Consider the following 27,619-nt stretch of genomic DNA (forward strand, 5'->3'; position numbering starts at 1 on the left):
GGAAAGGTGTGCGCTTGATTTGCTGGAAGTGCTTCATAGCAAAATTGAATGCAAGACAGTAATAATTTTATTTGCATTATTCCCACTTCCATAATCATTCAAAGCAGAACTGATACTTAAATTATTTGGTCACCCAGTCCCAGGTCCCCCTGCAGTTCTGGCAGTAGTCATATGTCTGTCTGGTTGTGGATGGAAATATTTGTCAGCAATTGATCCCTTTTATTTCTGATGGTTGGAGCCTTTGTGGATTGGGGTTTTCAGTTAAGATGCTAGTTACCCTTAGATTTAGACAAGGTCACGTTCCACAGTTAGTCCATTCCTCCTCCTGACAAAAATAATGGCTCTCTTCTGAAAGGCTGTTGAACTCTCACCTTTTTCCTTCTGAAAGTAACACTGGAAATTGAATGCTCACTAAGAATTTGTTGGGATGAGTGAATTCGCATGAATGCCAAGGTTTTCTAGCTGAATATTGGATTGTGAGGCGATAAGGTTGTTTGCTTTTCTTGACAGTGGTTTATTTGCTGTGGCTGATGAGTGTAAAATTTCAGTTTCTGTTATTTGATGTGGCATTTTTTCCATTTTAGATAAGTTAGTCCTGAACACATTGGTGATTTGTAAGAAATCTGTTTAATATATTTACAGGATGTAAACACAATCTTAGAGGCTTTAAAGTCAGGTATCTCTATTTAGATTACATGTTTACTGTTTTTTCTAAGAGATAACTCGAATGTCTTTTTGCTGATTAGGCAGCACTAAATGTACCATACTGGTGCACTTAGTACAACATACTGGCGGCTTTGTCAGGCTAGACATGAACAGAGTGGTGTGTTTTAAGCAAAATGTTTGTGTGGGTGTGCTAATGTGGTTCACGATGACATTATTTGAAAAGTCAAAGGATCACCGAAGTTAATAGCAGCCATCTTAGTTGGCTTTTTACTCCAAACGGGAAATGTCAACCTCAAAGTGGTGTTGGAGTAAAAGTGAAGGGATCACCGAAGTCAACAGGTTGTGTCCTTTGGAGACCTGGAATGGCAATCCATCAAGAAGTAATTTAAATACCCAAGTCAGGAGCAAAGTGGTGGGATAAATAATAAATTGTCATAATTTTTTTTATTTAAATTATAAATCTGTTATAATTCAGCCCTGTCCAGGAAACAACATACAGTCCTGCACAGAGTCTTGTGAAAACTAAATATATCCTTACTGATTCTATAGGAATTAAGAGAGGAAGTAGTAGCCTTGTGCTGATAATCAAATGGACTTGATTACTTGATCATCAGCGTGTGTGATGTTGTGCCATTTACAGGTCAGGAGAGTTCAGATGTGTCTTAACACAATGCCACAATCTTCCCAGGAGGGGATGTCCCCAACAAATTTACCTAAAGATTGGACTATGCAGTCCAAAACTTTAGGTAAACCCCAAAAGCATTGGGTCTCACAGACTACAGGCCTCAGTTGGCATATTAAATGTTGAAGTTCATCACGGCACAATTAGAAATTGAGTCAGCAAGGATGGCTTGCTTGTAAAGGTTGTCAAGAGAAGGCCTCTTTTCTCGAAAAACAGCATAGCAGCACAGTTAAGGCTTGGATCTGAACAAACTAATAGACCACTGTGTCCTTTGGAGAGATGAGACCAAAGTGGAGATGTCTGAATTTAAGGCAAAGCACCACTTTAGCAAAAACCAAACACTTATTGGCATAAACTTGTCATACCACCTGTCAAGCATGGTGGCCGAGTGGCGGCGAGATTGTTGATGGGCTTTTATTGCGGAGTTGATCATGAACTGTCTCGTAGCTAAAAAGAACTATGATTAAATGCCTGTGAACCTCAACGGACAGAAGTAATGTTTTAATGAGGAGGGGGCCAGAATTCCTCCACCACGACATAAGAGACTAATAAGTCATTCAGAAAATGAGGAGATTAAGTTATTGATGCGAAATGAGGTTCTACAAGCTATTGAATCGTGGGCCGTATTTACTTCTTACAAGCTCACATAGAGAACGAGAAGTTTGTGCAGAGTAGCTCTGTGTCAGGGGAGATGTTGATAAAATGGTGCCGTTAATCAGAAAAATGTCATGACATGTTTTAAGCTCATATTCCACTTCAACAAAATGCAGTTGTTTGAGTTTAATAGCGTTTTTTTTAACATCACCTAATTCTCCACGCAGTCATTTTGAACAAATGATTATCATGCCCATTTCAGTATTTTTGAAAAGCAACTAATTTTCTGCTGCAAGGTTGACATCCTCAGAGGATTATCTGTCTAATGAAAAGCTCTCAACTCAAATTAATGTAAATATGCCTGTCCAAAGCTTACATAAGTGCTGTTCTGCTCCTGTGTAACCACTCTGGATCAGACCATGTTTTTTTGTTTTTGTTAAAGCTTAAAAGTCCAGCTTTTTTTCAGTGCATAAATGTTTTCCCAAAGTCTGTAATAAACCTTTAGAATTGCAATTTATGGCCAATCAGATGAAACTGGAGTTGGATGATAACAGATTGAGCAGGAAACAAGACCATATGGTTGATATAATGGGAAGAATACAGTTAAAGTGTGTGAGCTTCTTTGTTCAAAACATTTTGCCCACAGCACCAGTCACTCTTATTGTTCTTGTCAGTGTGATTACTTTCGACGGGATGATTGCAGTAATATAATTCATAATGTACGAATCGCAAAGGAAACTGTGAGCAAACGATCTGCAAGATAGCCGTCCCTTTCAGTTTGGATGAGCCGGTGTATGAGTCAGCTGTTGTCATTGAGCTCTGTGGTATTAAATTGTCTTGACTTTGCAAAGATGCTGAGCAGGCTTCCTCCAAATTGACTCAATACTAAATGAAGAGAGAGAGAGGGTTTTTTTTTTTTTTTGCTTTGTTTTTTTAATGCAAAGGCCTCGCTTCAACTTTTGTGTCTTTTTAAGCCATTATGGAGGAAAGCTTTGTCGGTATCTCTCCGTGTTGTGATCTGTCTGAAGCTAAGAGCTAAACTCACCTGCTGGTTATTCTTCAATTAACAGAGCAGTGTCAAGGCCGATCTTATTTTCGCTGTTTTCTAATCATAGTTTTGGTGTGCATACAGTGTGTGGGTATGGGCTAGCTCTCTAAAATGAGCTGCGTAAATTTATAAGGCACTGGCTCGGTGCCCAGCGCTGCCTTGTCGCCCCAGACATCTTCACTGAACGTTTCACTGGAAGCTTCGCTTTGCCCATTGTGGTGGGAGTGACGGCTGCCGCGGTCGCGAATACAACATGACAGATGGTGACTGCGTTAGGTGCATTTCACATCCCCCTCTTCTACTTTTTCTTTTCCTTTTTGTTCTAGACTTAAATGGCAATTGGCATTGGGTTGGGCATATGTTAAGAATTTGAACAAGAACAAAAAGGTTGGTACAAAAGTCAAAGACCACCATGTGAAGCTTAAATACTTTTGGTTTTCTGGTCCAGGTATGCTGCAGGTTTGTCTGGCAAACTAAATCAGCTTTTCCTGAGCTCATTTTCTCTCCATGTCCCACATCCCGCTAAGTTTCCTTTGTCTGCAGTCCTTGTCTTTTGACTCTTTGACAGCCCAAAAGTAGCTGAATAGTGAGAGAAGAATGGCTCTTTGTTTCGACCGCTTGCTGTCACTGTGGATTTGATTGTCTCAGTAGGCAACATGGCCTCAAACATGACTATTCACACACTCACACACACAGTCACCCCTGTGGATGGACATTCCTTTTGGCAGGGCTCCCAGATGGCACTGCAGGTTCTGTGCGGGCTGCGACCATAAGAAGGAGTGATTGACTGTGTTTCTCAAAGGCCGAGCAGCAGCACACTGGAGTGTGAAGGTTATAAAACCATAACTCTGTTTTGGTTTTGGGTTTTTTTTGCTGCTGAGAGTTCAGATTTCTCTGTAAAGTCTTCAACAAAAGTTGAAGCTTCACAGAAACATGTATAACTATTGATTGTTGACTTTGGACAGGATTTCATCTGGTACTGAAATGACCAATTAAAAGAGAACAAACTTTTAATTCCAGCTTTTTAAGTATGATTGATTGCTACTTTTCCAATTATAACATCAGTAATTTGGAGGTTATGTCTGTTTAGAAAAAAAACATATTTTGAAGAGATTGCCTTAGGCTATTGAAACAACAATAGAATAGAATAGACATTGGATTTGCTTTTAATTTCCTGAATACTAGAAGTTAGGGTGTTATACGAGTCCCATATTGTCGGATTTCTGCATAACACAAAAGTCTTTCTTTTATTCTATCAGAGTTTTGGGCATTTTCTTTTATGTGGGAACATTTGGAGATTTAGTCAAAGTTCTTTCAGTATTCAAGAAGAATTAATTGTAGAAGTGGCTTCTTTTGTATTTTAGACTGAAATTGCATAACAAATAACATGGCTTTTCCTGCACCCATGTTCATTAGGGACAATAAACTTGAAGTAAAATTTAGGTCTTGAATGGTAGAACCTCAAAACGGGAATGTCTTTGGAGCCGCAGGGTTAGTGACAGGCTGTTGAACATCCAAAAAAACATCTTGTTAAAACTGCGTCTTAGTGTTTTATGACGACGCTTACAAGCAATGTCAGTTCCATTAAATAAGAGTGGTAGTTAAAGAGACCATCCCATCATCCGGAAGGTGACTGATTTTTATCTGCGCGGCAGCTACCCTAAAAGATCCTCAAATGCCCCGCAGCCACGTCTACTCTTGAGTCAAGTTTTTATGTTGAGTAATCGATTTATTCAACTTCCTTTAAATGTTTAATTAACCTAGACCCAGAGTAAAATGTCACTAATATGAAATCCTCAGATCCTTTATCACAGCCAGTTGAGCTGGAAGCAATTTTGTGAGTATTAGGAGATGACATTTTCCGCAGGCAGACATCTTATGGTGGATTCAAACTAGTTGCAGTCACAGTGGAACAGAAATCCTGCGAACAAAAATTAGTTCAGTGTACATTTACGTGTGATCTGCATATTAGCCTTGAAGCAGAATCATGCCTCACTTGCATTTGGACTTTCATAAACGGTTAATGTGGCATTTGCTTAAAATACACATTTGCTTTCGTACTGAATGCTACAGTTTGTTTTTTTAATAGATGTTCATGTTCAGGCATCAATTTTAATGTTATTGGGAGATCAGTTGAGACTTGAAGAAAATATCCATGTTTAGTTGTTCTGAAAGTTGCAAAACACTTTTCTCCTTCCACATCTTTGGCATAATCTCAAAGCTGAAAATCTAGCTGAGAGACGAATTATAGTGATTGTATCATCTGTAAATCTCTCTTTGAGCGCAGATCATCGGTAGCAGGCCTGTTAATGGATCCAATTTGAGCTGGACGGAGATGTACTTAAACACCTTTACTCTCCCTATTTAAACAGTTGAACTGAAATTGGTTGTGTCGTGACTCTTGTGTCCTTGTAGAGCCACTGTTTCACTGTATTAGACCAACTGTTTGTATTCATCTTGAAGCGAAGCCCCTGTTGTGCAGAGAATGTCAATAGAATGTTTATGACTATTACTAACAGTTTTTATTTCATAAGCATGAATATCTGAGCTCTTTAGAAGGGGAAATAAAAGCATGTATCACTTTCTGGGTAAATAAGAGTGAATATAGAATTTAGCTAGCTACCACCAACATAAAAAATAAAAGTGACAGTGCACTGACCTATCAAGGTGAACTTGTGTGAAATGTACTTTTTTTTTTTTTTTTTTTTACTCTTTATGTCAAGATAGGTTGACAGATGATGTCAGGACGGAGTCTACATGGATTAGGATGTTTGTAGATGACCCTGATCTGCAGTCAGAGTAGGGAGCAGGTGGAAGATGGCCTAAAGTGTTAGAGCTATGCTCTAGTGAGAAGTGGAATGAAAGCCAGTGGAGGCAAGACAGAATATGTGTGTATGAATGAGAGGGAGACAGTAACAGGGAAGATGCAAAGAGTGGAGGTAGTGAAGGTAGATGACTTTAAATACATGCTACAAAAAGACAGGAGGCCGAGCTGGAGGTGGCAGAACTGAAGATTTTAAGATTTTCACTGGGAGTGGCCAACAGCATTACATTAGTGTACATCAGAGGGACAGCACAGGTGGAGCTGGTAAAGAAGCAAGCTTAACATGGTTTGGACATATGTAGAGTACCAAGGCTGTTTGATATGGAGCTGCTAGGCAGGAGAAGAAGCAGAAAATTAGAAGATTCATGGAAGTAGTGAAAGGGAACATGCGGATGAGTATGCTAGACACCAGGATCTGCTGTGGCAACCCCTGAAAGAAGATGATTTATGTCATCAATTAAACAAAATCAAAAAGATGAAAACATTGTAACAGTTTTTTTTTTTTTCCTTTCTCCTTCCGTGTCTCATCCTTTTTCGTCAGGTGTGTACTCTTGCCTCTCTTGAGTGTGAAGCCTCCTCAGCAGGCGCTCTTCCTGCTTGTGGACTCCATTGATGAAGGCTGTCAGCTGGGTGAGGGGGAACAGAGGTCCTCCCCGGGTTCTCCCAGGACCATTGCAGAGCTCCTGGCCAGTCACCACGAGTTTCTGCCTCCTTGGCTGCTGCTCATCTGCTCCGCACGACGGCAGAACAAAGCCATTACCAAACTATTCACAGGTAAATGGTTCAACTTTTCTCGTTGCTCAGTTAAGATAACTGTTCTCCAAGTGTAGAGGCAATTTTCCAAAAGCTTTAGGGTGTTACATGTAGTTTTTTAAAAATCAATACATCATTGTCAAAATCACTGTGATACCATTATTACAACTGAGCTGAGCTGTTGAAAAGAGACAGTTTGATGTATGAGAAAGTACTTGCAGTTGTCAGTACTGCTGTATGCTTGTTCCGCTTGATGGCAACCATTTTTCAGATTTAATAATATACATTTTGCCAAAAAAATACAGCAGTTACAAACAAAGCCTGCAGCATCATTCTTTTTTTTTTTTTTTGGTCACTGCTTCGAATGCTTTCTAACATTATGACATGCCTGAAGGGATTAGTCACCACTGCAGACTTCTGTAAGAGATGCAGCTTTTCCTTGTCTTGTGACACTGTACCATACCCACTGCTATTATCTCCTTGTCAGGCCAGCAGCCTACTCTGTGGCGATGAGCTGGCATAACATTAATCAAAAACCTAACTGTGTGGGAGGAAGTTGCCTCTGCAGACTCACATTGCTGCGTGTCCCCCATCTACCTTTCCAAAGCCATTGAATGTGGGAGCTTCTAGTGCCCTCACCTTACCTTTTTTACTGTTACACAACATCCCAGCAGTCTGAATAGTTGTGCTGCTCCCTCCTCAGGAGGTCCTTGCAGTCAGGTTAGGGGATGAACAAGATACATGCGTTCTTCCTTTTGTTCCTGCATAAATTATGAAATGCCTATGTTTGTGTGATCTAATTCTCCAAAAGCAGTTCTATTTGTAGTGCTGATATTACTATTATTCTTATATTGGAATCCTGGACGGTCTACAAAAACATGTCCGATTCTGTGTGCTCCAGCTTTTAAATCCCGCATTGGTTCTGTTATTTCTTCATGATGAGCTCTGACAATCGGATATGATCACGATTAGGTCTCTGTGTATAGTATGTAGAGAAATGCATGGTAACAATATAATGTGCACCTAAAAGCCTATAAAATTAATAGGACAGGTAACAAGCATCCTTCTTTAACATCTAGCCCCAGCAGCGAATTAATTTGCTTGGCAGTCTGTTCATGTTCTGGCTTGTCTTCAGTGGATTATGTTGCTTGCCTCTTTATCATTTTAGATAATACAAATAGTATTCCTGTATATATTCCAAATTAAATGCAACAGTGTAATTAGAATTAAGAGGTCACGCTCAAAGTTGTTTTCAGGACTCTTAAAATATGCTTTCCATATATACAGCAGGTAAAGTAAATATTGAACACGTCACCAGTTTTCTAAGTAACTATATTTCTAAAGGTGCTATTGAGATGAAATTTTCAACAGATGTTGGTAAGCCCTCAATCCAATCCACACATGCAAAGTAATAAAACTATAACTGTCCATATTTTAAGTTGTTTGTAATAATGAGACATGACACAGGGAAAAGCTGTTGAACACATGAAGAAAGGCAGGTGCAAAAAGACCTAGAAAGTCATGACAGCAGCTGAAATCTATCAGTAATTAGAAAGCAATCCTGCCACTTAATGCTAATGAATAACAGCTGGTTCAGTCCCTATAAAAAGGTATCTCATTACCAAAGTGTCACACAAGAAACAACCCACGATGGATAAACCCAGTGAGCTCTTGCAAGACCTTGCAACCTTATTGTTGCAACAGATACTGATGGCATTGGTTGCAGAAGAATTTCAAAACCACTTGAAGATTCCAGTGAGCGCTGTTGGAGCCATAATCCAGGAGTGGAAAGAATATCATTTCACCATAAACTGGCCACGACCAGGTTCTCCCAGCAAGATTTCAGACAGAGGAGTGAAAAGAATTATCAGACGAGCTTTCCAGGAGCCAAGGACCACTTGTGGAGAGCTACACAAAGAGTTGGAATCGGCAGGAACAATTGTTTCAAAGAAAACAATAAGAAATGCAGTCAACCACCATGGCCTGTATGCACGCTCACTACACAAGACTTTGTTGCTAAAGAAGCAGCATGTTGGAGCAAGTTTGCTGAGAAGCTCAAAAGGCACTGCATAACATCCCAAAAGTAAATATGTTTGGAGGTGGGACCATCATGGTGGAAGGATAAATGGAAAAACATGTACAGAGACATTCTTGATAGAAAACTGCTGCCATCAGGATGATGAAGACGAAACAAGGATGGATGTTTCACCAAAACAATGATCCAAACACATTAAAGAAACTCTGTTGGTTTCAGAGAAAGACAATAAAGCTGCTAGAATGGCCCAGTCAATCACCTGCTCTCAATCCAATTGAAAATCTATGGAAAGAACAAAAGTTCAAAGTTCATAGAAGGGGCTCAAGGAAACCTTCAGGTATGTGTGTAAGAATGGGCCAAAATCACCCCTGAGCAATGCATGTGAAGAATTTCTCTATACAGGAGGCATCACCAAAGGCTTCTGTACAAAGTATTAAATACATTTCAGTAAGTGTGTTCAATACTGTGTCATTTCTCATTATTACACTTAATTTTATGGGCATCTATGGTTTGATTTCTTTGCTTGTGTGGATTGAATGGGACATCTGGTGAGAATTTCATCTCAATAGCACATTTTGTATTAACTTAGAAAATTGGTAACACACTTAGTACTTATTTAACCCACTGTAGGTCTCCTGCAAGAACATGAATTGTCAGCTATTTTGATCATTATTTCCGTGCAAAAGTGCCAGCCACTCCTTGGGTCTAGTTTCTCCATTGTGAGTTTGTTTCTTAGTCATTGTTGATATAAGAGTGGAAACAGGAATTCAGGACACTAGAGTCTCACTTTGAGTCGTTCGTGGGCATCGTGCGTGTAATTCAACAAACCAACTGTGATGCAGGCTGCCCACTTCATAATTTCAAAGACACGCCCACCCACGCTTTCCTCTAACTTAAAAGGTTCTGTGTAGGAACCCGTGTGGATTGGTATCAGTTTAGTTTAAAGCGTTTTCCAAAACTTTGTGTCCACAGACAACACAGATGGAAGAAGTTTTCTATTTGATTTTCTTTCGGCAGCAATTTGCATTAAATCACATTTTCTGCTGTCCTGTGTGTGTTGTGTCTGGCCCAAATCATTAATTTCAATAGTGAGATTTTATCTGGTGTGCACTTCATGTTCAGAGCGGACTCAGCAGGGGAACATAGTCTCTTATGTACCACAGACGCAAATGGGTTTTTTTGTTGTTTTTTTTGAACATGTTAGTTCTGTTTCTGCTTGTTGCGCCTCTTTTGTTTGTACTTGATGAGCTGTCTGTTGTTTTTTGTTTTGTTTTTTTTGTTATATGGTTTGTTCCACGATGAAACTCCCTTCAATCTGATAAGTGGCAGTTATCTTCTTTTTCTCCATTTTTGAACCAGCTCATTCCCTCTTTACTGCCTCTTTGATGATGGCCAAGCTTTTGTTGAGCTCTTACTCCAATTGCCGAGCAATTGGTTCTAAAAAATTTATCTACTTTTGAAAAGAGTGCCAGCCTCACATATGAGATGTGATGCCCCTACTTGAAGGGAGTGAAGGACATATTTGGTTTTGTTTTTCCTTTCCGTTTAGACTTGCTGATGTCTTTTTATTTCTATGAACGTATTCCACAGTTAATACCTTTTATTTCAGTTCTTTATCTAGTCTATGCACTGAAATCCTCCTGCAGAACTACAGTAAGCCTTGACCTATCCATTTTGCTAATGCTTTTAGCAGTGTCTTTGTTTTGTCTGGATCCAGTCTTCCGCTTTTAGTCCAGTGCTGGAAATTCTTCTACAAGACTGACTTTTTCTTTTTTTCCCATCACACATAGACGGATGTGGACTTGCACACACGCGCACACACACACACTCCCTCACTCACTCACAGTGTATTCTATTGCCTTTTGTACCTTATTATTAATATGGCACTATGAATGCTCCTTATTCATGCAGCAGTGGACTGAAAATAGACCAAAGAACTTCAGAGTATCAGACACAGGCCAAGTGTCCCCTAAAAATATCTTGCATATTGTTTACAATTTAGAGATGGCAGTGACCTGCCAAAAGCGTCCACTTTCATGCTCGCTGCAAAGCAAACTACTATTTTATATGAGCGTCCGTTTTAGTCGCGGTGGAGGTTGTCAGTTTCCCAGTATACTCTGGTTTGTGGTAATGCGAACTTTGTGGTTTTGTAAATACAGTGCTGATAAAGTTTGAGGAATGACCTTTAACCACAAGGTTTTGAAGGGAGCTCACTGGACCTGTACTTCTGAAATGGCTAAAAGAATTCAGACTCCTTTTATGTGAGCAACTCAAAGCTTTGTTACCTTTTGATTTTTGCAAAATTTACTTCAGTCTGACTTACAGCAAGTGCGTTCAGCTGGAATTTCTCATTTAATTTTTTTAAGGAGATGACTTTATTCCCCAGGAGCAAAACTCAGAGTTCCTTGTCTCTTGCTCAACTGTTATTCCTTGTGTCTATCTCTGAGTGGAATGTGCTTTGGGAAGTTTTCAGCACCTCAGAGACCGAGCAGGAAGGAGGCATACTGACTTCTGCTGCAGAATGCCTCACTCACATCCGCTTGGCTAATACCTCACAAACAAAGAGTGGTCAGTTTGTGAGGAGTACAAGAATTTTGCACAGTATCCCTCTGGCAGACCCGTGTTATGTGATCATTCCGATTTGAATAAGCTTCGGACTTCCACTGTTACCTTTGACTTGGACTAAAATTTCACTCTCGAGATGCAAATTGTAGCCAAAAAAATCCTGCTTTTTCTGACTTTACCTTTTCTTTGAGCTATGCTACTGTAAGGGCATTGTAGCGGTAGCGCAGTGGAAACACTTAGGCAGCGATTTTGGTTGGGAGCCGGGTAGAATCTGTGCCAATTTATCAAGGCCTCCAGCAGAAGGTGGAGCAGGGACAGAGAAAAGAGGGCTGTATGAAGGTGCGAGGTGGGGGTTGGGTGTTTAAATAAAAACAGCCCCCCACGTGTGTGTGAGTGTGTGTATTTTTATTTTTTCAGCTCAAACCTCAGTCTCTTGCCATCTTTTTTTTCTTTTTTCTTCCCACTTTGCTATTGGTCTCATTGAAATACTTACAGCCCATTTTTAAATCATAGTTCCAACATAGCATTTGAATCAGACTCGTGATCTTTTCATCTGTCACATGAAGCATCACTGGACTGTAAGGGCTCCTGTCTGAACAATACTGTTTGATTCATACTTGTTAAAGTCACTGTTTCTCAACAGGCATGTATGTGTGGTGGCTTGAGAGAGTACTGCACGGACTACATGAAGGTTTTTTATAAGGGGATGGCTCATATTGACATTTACTTCTGGAAAAGCAAGGCTTCATTTTTCATTTCTTTAATACCTGCTTAAGTAAAAATGGCCTCCTTTCCCAGTCAGAAAGTGTGACATCCAGCCAACAAGTCATCTAAGGTCACAGCTGTAGCACGGTGATGACATTCCTGACAGTGACACAAAAATGCAGACAGGGTCGACTCATCAGATCCAAGTGTAAATCCAGTCTGGTGCTATAAATAAAAAAAAAAAAAACAAAAAAACAAAAAAAAAAAACATATACAACTGGACTAAGGTAATAATCACTGCCATCTCTTACTTGTAAAGGATATGGGGGTATTTTTAGCAGACACTTGGCCTCGGTCTGATAATCTAAAGTCTTTTGGTTTGTTCTCTAGTTACAAAGTGCTTAAAATTATGTTTTATAATTTATCAGAAATGAACTGCATCATTAACTTTTTGCTAATAACTTTAAAAAATGTAGATAAAACATTTTTGGTTAAGAACCAAACAAAATTTTAAGATTAACAGGCCACAGCGTCTCAGATACATGTGTATCTGGGTCCTGTATACTGTCACTTAACTTCACTCTGTTTACCTTTCTTTTGCCAACCTTGGCACAAACATATATGGGCAGTACTTGTGGATGGACGTCTTGCTGTCCTGCAAGACTTCCACTGGAACAGTGAGGGAAACCTCTCCACCAATTAGCATCCAGAAAGGGCTGTGCAATGTTCGAGCTGTACGCTGAATATTTCATTTGCTGATGATTACTGCTGAAGCTCCTGCACTCAGAAATCATAACTCCTACCTAATGTCCATATTTTAGCTTATTTTTTTATTTAATTCAAGTATTACTGGCTAACAGCCAACCTTATAGAGAGCTCAAGGCATGTGTTTTTAAGATCTGAGATAATCAGAGTGAGGAGAGAATTGCTACCGAAATCTCTTCTTCTGTCTGCAAGCATCTCCTGACTAATCCTCGAGTACAGGAGGAGGAAGATAACCGTGATAGAGCCTGTTTTAAAGGAAACACAAAACAAAACCTCGTGCAAGCTGTATTTAGGATTTTAAGTGAAAAGCCAACATGAGCGAGGGATGAGGAAGGATGGAGAAGGCATGGAGTGCCAGTAGTTATAATAATATAGTATCAGTGTGCTCCTGAAGCTGTGAAACATAATGACTCCCCTTAAACAAGCACATTCCTGCTCAGGAGTGTTACAGCAACTTCAATTAGATTGATTTCCACTGTAATAAAATACATAATTATTTTAACTCCTTTCCCGATTTTACTTCTTCTTCAAGTGGGTGAAAAGGAGCAACGTTGCCAGCGTTAAGGGGGGCCTACCAGTCAAAACTTGGAAAGTAGCCACCACAAAACCTCACATAAAAGCTTGTCTTGGTTATGAATCACAGCTTTAATTAATACGGTTATACCCCAGCTTAGTCTTAGGAATGTTACAGGAGTGTGTGGCTGCTTTAAAAAGACACTCATCCTTTGAGACATTTTGATGGTGGGTTTACTCATTTCCTTCCCAACGTGACATATTTGCTCATGCTCGTGAGGATTTTTTTGTTTTAAAAAAAAACCAAGAGTAATCTGCAGGACTGCTTGCATATAGATAAGTCATTAGATTTCACAGCTATTGTGTAGTAAAAGCTACACTTTCAGGAAATTGTGCTACTCTGGGGTGGGTCTGTGTTTCTGTTTCCTGTATTTGTGTCTTTTTCGGGTGAGGGTAGACCACCCTAGCAAGGGCTTGAACCACATCTTCCACCTTCGTTCTGTCCACCATGAATGGAGCTTTCTTAACCCAACATGCCAAGAAGCTGAACTAATTTACCACTAGTGACCACAAAAGAAAAGAGCAGCTCTGTTTTAAAGTGTGCGCACTTCTGCAAGAAGCCCTTTGTCCGGAGGCCTATGGTTGAATCCAACACAGGGGAAGACGGTCCCTTCACAGAAAGGTCAGCAAAACTCTTAACATCGCACTACATGTGTGTGTTTTTTGGTTTCTTTTTGGTCAAATGTAAGACCTCTCTGGAGGGACCGCAAGATCTACTGGCCAACTGACAAGACAAACACAGTCATAAAGCAGCGAGGACAGTTTATTTCTTTTCTGCTGTGGAATGCTCCCCAAAGAGAGGCAAAGGCGGCTTTGCTTACTGACTCCACAGTAAAATGCCATTTTGTGGCAGAGTTTGGACAACTGGATATATGGTTGCACAAACAGATGAATTTGGAGCTTAACAATGCCAAGACTTTTCAGCAGTGAAAGAAGAAGCAGCTCCAAGGCACTTCCACAGTTAATAGTCAAAAGAATTTAATAATTGATTCCAACATATTTTGGTCATGCTGCGGCCTTCACCAAAGAGACTAAATTGCTCAACACTAAACCAAAATCACGTTCAACAAATGCCTCCTGCTATTAAAACACAAAGTTCACTCTGTTCTCTTTTAGTTTTCATTATAGATTCTGTGTCACCATGGCTAACAAAAGCAAGCAAGACGCTATTAATAATCTTACCCCTCGTTTTTTTTTTTTCTACTTCAGTTGGCTTACACGGACAAACTGATTTATGTCCATATTCATGTATAAGTTGTCGTCTGTGAGGCTGCATGTTGAGCCTCACTTTGGATGAGCTGGAGACCATAATCCCTGTTGAATACTGTAATTTTACCACCATGCCGTCTGACAGCAGGGCAAATTACAGGTCTACCATGTCTGTATCTATAACACCTTGGGTGCTGCAGTGCAGTCACATGACTGTGAGCACGGCGAACAAAACTGGCTGGCCTCTTCCTTCCTGAGGTGATGCCCTTTGGTATGTGGCATGCCTCTGCCAGATTTTAATGAACCTGTGATTTTATTTTATTTTTTCAAATTACTTTTGGTGGCACAGAGCAAGACTTGTTGGTTTTTGACTTAATTGAAGGGTTTTTACATTAAGCCTTAATTAAAATACCCTTCAAGAATTCCTGGGATGGTTTTCAGTTGGTTGCTGCAACTAAAGACATATTTTATCTTTTAAATATACCACACTGTCTCTTCATTTGTGTGCCAAGAATGACTTTGCAAGTGCCTGATTCCGCAGCAAGCCGTCAAAGCTTTCCTCATGCTGAATCTGTAATCTGTACATGCGAAGTCTTCCCAAAATGCTTCCAGGCCTACCTGGCAACACTTGTTGATCGTAGATAATGGATTATTTGACTTAATTGCTGTCAAGCTAGTCTGAGCAGTTTTTTATGCAGGTGAATGGAAACATGTGGCGGTAGAGCCAAATGAGGTTACTCATAGGTCAACCCGTGTAATGATGAACAAAAACATGGTCAGAAGGTGTGTTGCAGAAGCTTACCACTACTGCAAAGCTACAACGTTGTATCTTCAGAAAGAATCAGTTATATTTGATGATTCAGTGACAGTTAGTCTGAAATAAATTCCATGGGAATTCCAGTCTAAAACATATCCACTTCCAAACATGGCCCCCAACCTAAATAAGGACTAAGGTGTATTCATAACCGCCAATGTATATTTGGCAACTTAGTTTAGCATTTTTAAATATTTTAATAAATTAAATGACATCCAAAACTGGTAAACTAGTAAAGAATTCCCACAGTTAGTTTACACCTCGTTCATACTGTCTGATGTGCTCCGATAATCACCCTATTCCCTACAACTTGAAAACACCAGCATTTGACTCACAGAGGACACTGTGACAGAGAAGGTTTAATGGACTAATGGATAAATGTGCACTTGGAACAAATGTCATGCTACTTTTTATGATTTGTGTCTGTTGTTTGGGGTTTCTGTTAGAATCTTTGACATGAATGAAATTTGCAGCCATCTGTGCAGCTGCAAGGAGCTAGCTGTAATAGCAGTGACAAGTCTCTTAGAGTAGATATCTCATATGTGGGTAGACAGGTGCTCTGCTTTGACTCAGCCTCTTGTCACCATCTTAATGAGCTTCTGCCATTCAAAATAATAACTAAGCTCTTTGTGGGTTAGAGGAAAAAAACCTAGTATTTCTACTGTGTTTTGCATAGATTTTTATATGATTGATGTAGTATTCTTTGCACAGGTGGCCTTGTTGTGAATATGTTCCTGTTAACCCAACCCCCAACACATCAGCTCTCATCAGCTGCCCTACAACAGGTTTGACTGGAAACTCTTTCACATCCCGTTTGAAAGTCAGCAGAGGCATGTTTGGGCGGGAGTGTTTTCATGTGCCGCGCCTCAAGCAAACCTAAATTAATTGTTAAGTGTAATCATTTCTGCGTCTCGCCTGGTGGTCGCGTAGCATGGCAACTGTTTGCATCTTTGCGCTGTTAAATCAGCTCCAGATTTGAGCCGAAACCTCTCAGATCTCAGCTCCTCAGTCTGTTCTCACTTGTGAATAAGCCACATTTATCCAAAATAAAACAGAAAGAGTTGTTGCCTTTTGACTATTAAACTCCAAATTGGAGTCTGTAAACAATCAAACAAAGAATTCAGCAGTATTTTTCAAAGATTGAAGAGTAGCACACTTGCACAGGACTTTAGTTTGCAGACCGTTGGAGCTCACTCTCTTCCACATACTTGTGTTTAGGAGGTTGGCTCTCTCGTGTTTTTTGGAGCTGGGAACGCTGCAGCTGTCGAACAGACGTTTGGTTGAGCGCGGGTTTACTGGAGAGCCTGAGGAGAGGGCAGTGAGGCTTGGGTTTCTGTTTTCTTTATGGATCCAGTGACTTAAGATGGTGTCTCGCGAAAGATCGTGCTGAATCTGAGAAGCTGCCATTCCACAGTCCCAGTTGATGAGCTTAGACCTCAAGTTTTTTTGACAGACATGCGCGCACACACGCTGGCTCATTCGTCATTTGAAAAATTAATCTAGAAAGCAAACAGTCACTCTTTTGTACGCGAGACCCTGTCTCTTGTGGCTGGTATCCAGCTCTGTAACGAGCAGCAGCTGGCTCAGAGGCCTGCACTCAGGAGCTGCATCCCTCACCCTGATGAATGTGTCATTTGTTGCTTGTTTAGCAGTCGCTTTTGTTCTGGGTCTGAACCATCCACACACACACACACACACACACACACACACACACACACACACAATGCTCAGCTACAGTTTGTGTAACCTACTTAAAATGGTGCAAAATCTAGGCCTTCATGACTGCTGGGTTTTGGAAAGAAAGAAAATGGTTCTTGGAAGGCGACTGGGTATTTGTAGCCAATGAGAGTTCATGCATTCTTGTGTAGTACTTAATAGTAGTTCCTGTTACACCGCAGTCATCAAATGCAGGTTGGATGACATTCCCGCTGCGGTTGTTTTATTGCTTTATCGGCAGGAGTAGGGCAATAATATTGCCATGACTTCACAGTTGATATCCAGTGAAGTGATGTCTGCTGATGACTTAAGTGGAAACTGTAGGCTATCTTTCAGTATGTGACTGAAGGGAGATGTAATTTTGGTGAGCAAAGGCACTTAAGTAGGTCTATTGTTTTATTTCTTATTGTAGTTTTTTTTTGTCTTATCTGAGCAAGTGCTTTATTTCATGGTGGCTGCAGTCAAATTTCGATCTCCTCCTCCAGCTTTCCTATTCACTGTATCTTCATAATTGGTGTGTCAGCGACCGTGGAATGTAGAAGAAACAGTTTGTCATAAACTACGGCACAGAAGCATTTTTCTTCTGTTCCCCAGAGAAAATATTCATGATAGAGCAGCATCTCCAGAATTGGACTGTAATGCATACCGAATGTTTTTCTTAGTCCCACTGTGAATAGAAGAAATCATCACATGACAAAATATTAGTTGTCATACTTTGCTAAAATCAGTGGCTGGGTGGAGGGGAGGAAAAAAAATTATATATTTAATATAAAAAAATAAATGCATTTTATGGTCTCTTAAAGCATGGTCATCTTAAAGCCTTTTTTGTCCTTACTTTTCCCTTTCATGGCCTCTTTCCCCCTTCCAAGCTAGTGGGTTTCCTGTTCCAGCTGGAGCAAACCCAGAATGCCCAAAGAAGGATTTGGTCCAGAAGAAGTAGGAGGACCCATCACTGACATCCGAGCATCAGAAAGTCGCACCAGACATAAGCTCTCTGTCGTTAGCGAGAGAGACAGAGAGACTGTAAATGTAAATTTGAAACTGTGTGCTTGTGTCAAGTGGAGCACTTGTGATTGTGCACTGGCCTGCAAAGCAGAACAGTAGAAGAGAAAGGAAGCATGTACACCAGTTAGATTAGCTTTCAAGCTGAGGGAAAAAAGGAAAAAGAAAACAAACCCCCCCACACACACTGGACGCCTGACATGAAACAAGAGGCTAGACAAAATGAGATAAGGATGAGTGAGAGATCCTCTGATGATAACATGATGGGCTGAAACTTGATCTTTACTGCTTGAAGTTTCAGCCAGGGGAGTTGTGAGCACACAGAGAACAGGAATGCGAATTAGGATCGTGTTGTGCCTTCAATCAAGTCTGTGTCTTTTTGATATAAACCCTGAAGTAACCCCAGAGTCATGATAACGAAGTGCTTTTTGCTGGATGCTTTTTAAATGAGTACTTAGCCAGGGTTTGTAAACAAAGAATGAAATAAAGAAATCACAACGGCTCTAAGTACTCAGAAACGGAAGTGATTTTTACATGGCTACATCACATGCTTGCCATGAATTTGGCTCTTGTAATGTCAGTGACTCCTCCAGGACTGAAGTAGTGGGAGTTGATACGGGAGGTCATGGAGCTGGAGAGAAGAGGCTGAAGGGAGTGTGGAAAATGTGCACAGTTACTGAAAACAGTGGCATACTAGAAGTGGGTTAGGGCCTTTCAGTGGCTATAATGATGGGGAATATTACTTTAAAGCTTGTTAAAGTGTAAAGAATTCCCACAACCGCCCCATACATAAACCTGTGTTTATATGTTCATATTTAATATTTTCATAATATTTATTATTTTCTTTTATATGAGAGTTTATAGTTTTTTCCTTACTCAGGTTTTCATTCTGTCTCAGATTGTAGATTTAATACTATATAATGCTATATGCAGACAGATGTGGGGAGTGCACGAACTGTGATTGGCTGTTGAGTCTCTGAGATATATATATTTTTTGTTGTAGTTAAAAGGCATCCTTAGTCTCCTTTTTCATTTAGATCTACCACAGGCCACGACATCACTAAAGAAATAAAACAATACAGACAAATGTAAAGAACGATGGAACGTGATTTTGTATAATAGATCTCTGGGTGAAATCTTACATAAATCCTATTTCATCCTGTCCTATGTTAATCCCAGTAACTGTTCACTCCTTAGCATCTCAGTCATAAGATGTTTCATGACACGTAATTAGTGCCTTTTAAAAAGTAAATACAAAGTAAATATTTGTCTTGTATCACAGATTACATTCTTTCATTCAGTTTTATTTATACAGTACTGATTAAAACATTCTTCTCAGTGGGCTGTAGGTTGTAAAGTAAAGACCTTACAATAAAGTGTAACCATTACCCGAAGCGTGAGTGCTTTAATTTCACCAAGTAACCAGTTTTTCACAGGCTGAAATGTGACGAAGGGCCTCAAGGACAGAGTAAAAGGGAATTATTGTGAGATACTGTTTGAAGGAACCTGCTTATCTTAAACAAACACAGAAGCCAGCGATAAAGGGAACCTGTTGCTCCTTCTGTTTACCAGGATCTGTTGTCCAAACTGTCAGTGCCTGCTTGGGAATTCTTGTTAAAGTCATCAGGTTTGCTATTTGGCCTGGAAGTGTGTGGTTACCGCTGGGCCTATGTGGAATAAGATTTCACTGTCTTTTCTACCCACACAATAGCAGTCGGATGAACAGAGGACTGCTCCAGGCCTGGTGACAGAATCTGATTCATACTGGGGAGAGATGTTATATAACCAAAGCAATCGCATTTCACTATGGAGAATAAAAGTTTTGAACTTTTTAGTAAACCTTTCTAAATGCTCTCTTCTTTTAAGCTGTTTTATCTGAAGGTAAAATATCTTTATTTTAATGAATTGATGCTCAGGCTGGCAAAGAAGCACATCAGTTTAGGGAGCAAACGTGCCAGATAGTTGTCCCCATAGTAGGAGGCTTGTTAGATGTTGGGGAAAAAACAGTATGTCAACAACACTGAGTGAGCCTCTGGTGACTTTTTTTTCCTGTCCTAGTAACCCTGAGAAGCATGGGAACTGTAAATAAAAGTATGCAAAAATGCTCCTACTGCCCTCAAGGCTGCAGACTACACAGACCATGAACAGATTGTTTAAGCATGGAGGAAAGTTCACTTTATGCACATTAGCAGAGGCCATTATGGAGCCATTTTTCCACGTCTCAGAGAGGATTTCCCATTAAAGATCATTCATTAAGACCCACTGTGATTATTTTTTTCCCCCCAGTAGGATTTCTAAAGGTCAATGTGGGAGCATGTTGCATGATAAGTAAGGCATTGGAGAAATGTTTTACAGACCATTGATGTGTTACAGTCATGCAAATAACGTGTCCCTTGCTCTCTTCCATTTTACAGCAGATATGCTTTAGCTGATTAGTCTCTGCAATTAATGAATGGGCTGAATCACCAATGTAGTGGATTCCAGTGTTGAAATAAATTGTTTTCTCTCAGGGTGTGAGATTTGTTTCTTAAATGGTTATCTGCATTGTTACTTTAAGGCTTTCTAGCTTGTTTTGTTTTTTTATTACGCTGTATTCATTGTTTCAGCCATGTTTATACTTAAATTATTATACATTTTTCCCTAATGCTGGCACTCTCTAAGCTGAAATAGCTGTTTTAGCCAATACACTAAAGCCACTAATTGACATGATTTTGTTTTCGTTGGTATTTTATGGGCTAAGCTGAGAGTGGACACCCACTGATTGTGTCTGTTTCCAGCAGTTAGAGGGGTTATGCTCTCAATTCCTCTGAAAGGATTTTCTTTAACAACCTGGCTTTACTATTAATTATCTTAAGAACCTTGGGAAATAAGATTGGCTTAACCTAATTATCCAAAGGTACATGATCAGTGACTAAGTACAGGGCAGGATCTCAAGGTCAGACATGACCAGTGTGGGGAGAGTAACTCTACTCATCATTAGCAAATTATGCAGCAAAGGTCATTCTTGAATTAATCTTTTGGATCTTTTAATATACTGAGTAAGTTATTAGCTCAATTTGCCATCAGTCTCATCTTATGTCCTTCCCTTCTGTTTCAGGATTCCGCAAAATCAGCCTTGATGATCTGCGTAAGGCCTACATCGTCAAGGACGTGCAACAGTACATCCTTCACAGGCTGGATCAGGAGGAGGCCCTGAGGCAGCATCTAACCAAGGAGACAGCTGAGATGCTTAACCAACTTCACATCAAGAGCAGTGGTTGTTTCCTTTACCTGGAACGTGTCCTGGATGGTGTGGTGGAAAACTTTATCATGCTTCGTGAGATCCGCGACATCCCGGGCACTCTTAATGGCCTCTACCTGTGGCTCTGCCAGAGACTGTTTGTCAGAAAACAGTTTGCCAAAGTACAACCAATTCTTAATGTAATCCTTGCAACTTGTAGGCCACTCACAGTCAAAGAACTGTACCATGCAGTCTGGACCAAAAACATGACACTGACCATGGAAGAGTTTCAGAAAAAGATGGACATTCTCTCCAAATTATTGGTCGATGGCCTTGGGAGCACTAAAATCCTCTTTCACTACAGTTTTGCAGAGTGGCTGCTAGATGTTAAGCACTGCACCCAAAAGTACTTGTGCAATGCAGCAGAGGGACATAGGATGTTGGCAATGAGTTATACTTGCCGGGCAAAGCAGCTCAAGCCGCTTGAGGTGCAGGAATTTGCATTGCATCTTGTGAACTCCAATCTACAGATTGAAGCATTTAATCTGGCTCTTTGGATGGTTTGGAATGGAACTCCTGCTAAAGACTCTTTGAGCACCTCCATACCAAGGGAACAGGAGGTTCTGCAGCTACTGGTCAAAGCTGGTGCACACGTAAACAATGAGGATGATCATGCTTCATGTATTGTACAACAGGCCCTAGAAAGAGAGGATTCGATAAGGACACTACTTGACAATGGGGCATCTGTAAACCAGTGTGACTCCGGTGGAAAAACTCTGCTGAGTAATGCTGCATACAGTGGAAACCTTGATGTTGTCAACTTGCTTATATCTAGAGGGGCAAACATGGAGCTAGAAGATAACAATGGACAGACGGCACTTACCCTTGCTGCAAGGCAGGGCCATACTAAAGTGGTCAACTGCCTTATTGGCTGTGAGGCCAACATAAACCATACAGATCACGATGGGTGGACTGCTCTCCGTTCAGCAGCATGGGGTGGACATTCAGAAGTCGTGTCTGCTCTGCTTTATGCTGGTGCCAAAGTGGACTGTGCTGATGCCGATGGCAGAACTGCTTTAAGAGCTGCTGCTTGGGGAGGTCATGAAGACATTGTGTTGAACCTTCTTCAACATGGGGCCGAGGTCAACAAAGCAGACAATGAAGGAAGAACGGCTCTTATTGCTGCAGCCTATATGGGACACAGAGAAATTGTCGAGCACCTGTTGGACCATGGAGCCGAAGTTAATCATGAAGACGTTGATGGAAGGACTGCCCTTTCAGTCGCTGCTCTCTGTGTTCCTGCAAGTAAAGGCCATGCATCGGTTGTGAGCCTTTTGATCGACAGGGGTGCAGAGGTCGACCACTGTGACAAAGACTGCATGACTCCTCTCCTCGTGGCTGGCTATGAAGGACATGTAGATGTAGTTGACTTGCTTTTAGAAGGTGGGGCTGATGTGGATCATACAGACAACAATGGCCGCACCCCTCTTCTGGCTGCTGCATCAATGGGCCATGCATCTGTAGTCAACACACTACTTTTTTGGGGGGCTGCTGTTGATAGTATTGACAGTGAGGGAAGGACTGTGCTGAGCATTGCATCTGCTCAGGGTAATGTGGAGGTGGTCAGAACTCTGCTGGACAGAGGTCTTGATGAGAATCACAGGGATGATGCAGGCTGGACCCCGCTACACATGGCTTCATTTGAGGGCCACCGGCAAGTTTGTGATGCCCTTATTGAACAAGGTGCTCGTTGCACAGAGGTAGATAATGATGGTCGAATACCGCTGATATTAGCTGCACAAGAGGGACATTATGACTGTGTGCAAATTCTTCTGGAACACAAGTCATGTATTGACCAGAGGGGATATGATGGGAGGAATGCTCTCAGGGTAGCTGCACTAGAAGGTCACAGGGAGATTGTTGAACTGCTGCTGAGCCACGGTGCTGATATAGATTACAAAGATGCAGACGGACGCCCGACGCTTTACATACTAGCACTTGAAAATCAGCTGGCCATGACAGAATATTTCCTTGAAAATGGCGCAAATGTGGAAGCTTGTGACACTGAGGGCAGAACGGCCCTGCATGTATCCTGCTGGCAAGGGCATATTGAAATGGTGAGGCTGCTGATTAACTATCATGCTGATGTGAATGCCTGTGACAATGAAAAAAGATCTGCCCTCCAGTCTGCTGCATGGCAAGGCCATACAAAAGTCGTGCAGTTTTTGATAGAGAATGGCACACATGTAGATCACACATGCAATCAGGGAGCAACGGCACTAGGCATAGCTGCCCAGGAGGGTCACATCGATGTTGTACAAATACTTCTTGAAAACAGTGCTGACCCCAACCACGCTGATCAGTTTGGAAGAACGGCAATGAGAGTAGCAGCAAAAGGTGGCCATTCAATGATTATAAAACTTCTAGAAAAATATGGAGCTACAACTCTAAATGGCTGCAACCCCTCCCCAGTGCATACCATGGAAGAAAAAACACCATTGGCAGTGACTGGTAAAATGCAGTCCCTCACCATCAAATCAAGTAGTTCTGGCAGCACTGGGGCAGGAGATGTGCAGTCATCTGGTCGAGGTCTACAGAACGGGCCTGTTCATGCTTTCAGTTCACCGTCAGAGTCTCCTGATTCCACTGTAGATAGACAGAAATCCTCCCTGTCAAATAATTCTCTCAAGAGTTCAAAAAACTCCTCTTTGAGAACCACATCATCTACAGCCACAGCGCAGACAGTGCCCATTGACAGTTTTCACGGAATGACATTTACAGAACAGATTCAGCAGCACTCACTGCCCCGCAGCCGGAGCAGACAGTCTATTGTATCTCCGTCCTCTACGACAAAGTCCATTAGTCAGCAGCCATCATCTCCATCCAGTGACTTTGACTGGTCTCAGCTGAAATCCGGTCTTAAATCAACAAAGGGAACTAAAACTGGAAATAGCACAGCAAACAGCAAAACAACACTGGGAGACAAGAAGAAAATCAAGAACAGTGGCTCAACTCAAGGTCAGGTTCTGGAGTATGAGATGACCCAGTTTGACAAGAGAATTGCCATTAATAAATCGGTAGCTAACATTGCAGTGAAAGATCCTCATTGTAAGATCATGATTGGTGGTTCAGTTCAGCAGGAAAGGGGACAGTGCCAGGATCAGTTTTTCATACAGCAGCAAAGCTGTTCTGAGAAGAAGAGGAATGGGATAATGACAAACCCCAACTATCATCTACAGGGTAATCAGGTTTTCTTGGGTAGAGTATCAGTTCCACGGACTGTTCAAAACAGGGGCCACCAGGATGTTCTAGAGAACTATCCCATAGGGGAAACGGAGCTAAGCCTTAAACAAGCCCTGAAACTGCAGATTGAAGGATCAGACCATGGGTTTAACTACAAAAAGGAGACTCCATTATAGCTGGTAAGAGGGAGTTGTTTTTTGTTTTGTTTTTTTAAATATTCCAGCATGTGATTTTAATGTAATACAGCAACCATGTGTTTATATGTTGAAATCAAGAAAAGGCAAGGGCACATGGCAAACAACACATGCTTTTGGCTTGTCTAAGGACTAATAAAGGAGCAAAAAATGGGCGCATAGATGATACTGGAATGCACTGAATAGAACCACCATTAGTTGGATTTAATCAGACTTGCATGAAGAAAGCCTCCCAAGCAAAACATTAACCCAAATCATTCCTGTGCCATTTCAGATGTCTAGAATGCCATTCGTCATGCAGACGGCGGAGGGAATGTGCCAAAGCAACTGTTTTCATCTGCATTTTTAAAAAAAACAACTTTTTTTTTTTTACTTTTCATCAGTGGGAGACCTCAAAATGTTACCTAGGGAAGATTGTTTTCTGCCTAAGGCTTATGTGAACTGATACTTCAATGTGCCTACATCTGTTACAGCCTTCTCCATGTATCCATGCAAACTATCATCTTAATTTAATGTAATGCTATTTAATAAACAGTGTATGCACTTTTAAGAGTAAAATGACAGACATGCATTTGTTCTAGTCACTCGTATCCCATCCATGTTTTATCTAAGTAACTGTTTGAGAAAACGTACCAATGCTTTTTCCTGTTATTTTATATTAATGTTTGTTCTACTTTTTAAACACTGACAACAATGTACTGCTGAGTACAATGTAACAAACCAGAGGACATAACAGTAACTGATGCTGATGAAGTAAGCGCATTGATAGTCTGCCTTTCTAGAGACCCCAAATAATCTGTGTTAACTTTGAGCAGCGTGTTAAACTTACTTTGTGTGTGATATGTCAGTAGCTATTTTCATCACAAGTATATAAAAGTGTATTTATTTTTTGGGGGAAAAAAAGCCACTTTTTGTTTTTGCATTACATTCTATCATGGTGCTGTGTTTTCAGACGTTGCCTGCAGTCATTTTGAACTCCCAATTTGTTGGCTATGTAAGTTTGTGCATTATTAAAATATCTAAGAAAGAGGGAGGTTCATTGAAAATGTAAACAAAATAATAATTTTGTCCCTATGGGATTTTTTTTCTTTCTTTTTCTTTGTTTGTTGTTGTTGTTGTGCGTCCTGTTTTGTGTGCATTAAAAAATATTTAAATAATCCATTTTGGTGCTAAAAGCAGCAATTTCAAGTGATTAAAAAATACATTTGTCAGCACAGTTACATGTATAACCTACTGCATCGCAAAAAACAAAATCCAAGCTTTGTTTCCGTATCGTCATGTGGTTCATTTTCAGTTAATTCCTGGCTGGATTTTTCAGGGGCATGACACACAAACTCAGAAAGGCTTCAGCCATTAAGACAACTACTAGCTGTTAGTGACATTGTCTGTAATGCAAAGTTGTAAAGCCAAAGTTGAATGGGTATATTCTAACCCGCCTTCTCCCTGTGAGAGACACTGAGGATCAGTTGGACAGGACTTACCCCTGTGGGAGACTGAGAGGAGGAGGTGCTCAGCTGTGACACTGAGGGAACTGAAACATCTGTTTCTTATGAATTCTGTGGAGCTGCGTTAGCGTTTACAGGCTGTGTCATATTTTTTTTGCAGGCTTTTCATAATGTTAACAGTGAGCTATATATTGCCAAGAACTGGGATCGAGGAGTAGAAGCCTATCGCATGCACGAACACTTACAAGCCCTAGTGAAAGCTCTCAGCTCTTCAGTACTACAGTAGCTCAAATGTATGCCATGAAGGGACGGTAGAAGGATTCTAAGCAGGACCGGGTTTAGAAACAGTGTTGGAAAAACATACTGTATAGTCTTATTAAGCAGTTATCTTGTTTGTCTTGGCTGTGTTTTGTCTGCCATATTTGATTTGACTGTCAGTGATTGGATTGTAAATAGCTTACCATGTACATTCAACTTTCATTTAAAAAGAATTCCTGTATTATATGAAGTGGAATTTTCTGATGTATATTAAAGTGCTTAATAAACATATTTGCTTTACTGCTGAAACAGACATTTTTGCTTGCTTATTTCATTTCACATCCTTTTATAGTAAAAGTGCCAGATAGTTGAGGCCAGTATGCTGACAGAAATGATTGTGTTGGCCGTTAATGGTGCAAAACAAGATGGATAATAAAAAGGCCACCAAAGGAAAGAGATTTGATTCATGGGGATGTACCAAAAACTGAAAAATCTGCACCATGCTTATATTTTCGTACTTGTATTCTTTTGACAGCTTTTTCCTCTCTCTCTTTCTCTCTCTCTGCTGTGAAACCACAGCATGTGCTGTTAATACCTACTTCACTGTTGGTCATTTGATATAGAGGGCCAAACCAGGACACTGCAGGCATCGCAACACATGGATCACGCTGAAGTGGAGCAGACAAGTGTGCCAAGTGCTATCGCGGCCTCCCCCTCTCCTGCATTTCACTCCGTTCATTCGAGTTAAAAGCAAACTGAAAGAGAGCTCTAACAGAAGTAGCTGAAAGATTTAATTTAATAGCGTTTTTATTTAATCTTATGCAATTGCACAATAAAGAAACTGGGTGCTTTTACTGGATTCGTTGGCTGTGATTATGAATTATCTCCTATTCAAATTCCAAATCGATGCAAAGTATACAGTGAAAACATTCATCTGTGTTTCAAAAAGATTTAACTTTGAACCAAAGAGTTAAATCTGAACAAAGTGGTTCTATTGACTAATTAGGTTTAACTGCCACCACCCAAAATGTCATGAAAAAATGCACCAAATAGCCGTTCAAGTGCCATTTAGACTTTTGGACCTTCAGCACAGGCTTCTCTGTATGTTTTGAGAGGGTGGGTGTTAATGAATAAACCATCTGGTACTGATGTCATGCAGTGTGCACTGTCCAAGCTTGGAGGATCTCCTCATGAACCCTCTGCCAGTGGCCACATCTGGTTGCTCTCCACCCATGCCCTTGTTTTGGATACAGCGCTAACAAGTTCCCTCACAATATACACAACATGGAGACAGTTGTGGCTGGCTTG

General features: G+C 40.7%; 1 protein-coding gene across 1 annotated transcript in view; it reads left to right on the forward strand.

The window, feature by feature from the left end:
* ankrd50 (ankyrin repeat domain 50) overlaps nucleotides 1-26,611 on the forward strand; it is a 36,714-nt gene extending 10,103 nt beyond the window's left edge. The window contains exons 3-5 of the mRNA XM_063493428.1: nucleotides 6,356-6,588; nucleotides 21,049-24,593; nucleotides 24,883-26,611. Of these exons, the coding sequence (XP_063349498.1) occupies nucleotides 6,356-6,588; nucleotides 21,049-24,590 (3,775 nt within the window). The 3' untranslated portion in view covers nucleotides 24,591-24,593; nucleotides 24,883-26,611. The remainder of the gene's footprint in view (nucleotides 1-6,355; nucleotides 6,589-21,048; nucleotides 24,594-24,882) is intronic.
* The last annotated feature ends 1,008 nt before the right edge of the window (nucleotides 26,612-27,619 follow it).

This window comes from Pelmatolapia mariae, linkage group LG2 (assembly GCF_036321145.2).
Source record: "Pelmatolapia mariae isolate MD_Pm_ZW linkage group LG2, Pm_UMD_F_2, whole genome shotgun sequence".
Taxonomy (NCBI): Eukaryota; Metazoa; Chordata; class Actinopteri; order Cichliformes; family Cichlidae; genus Pelmatolapia; species Pelmatolapia mariae.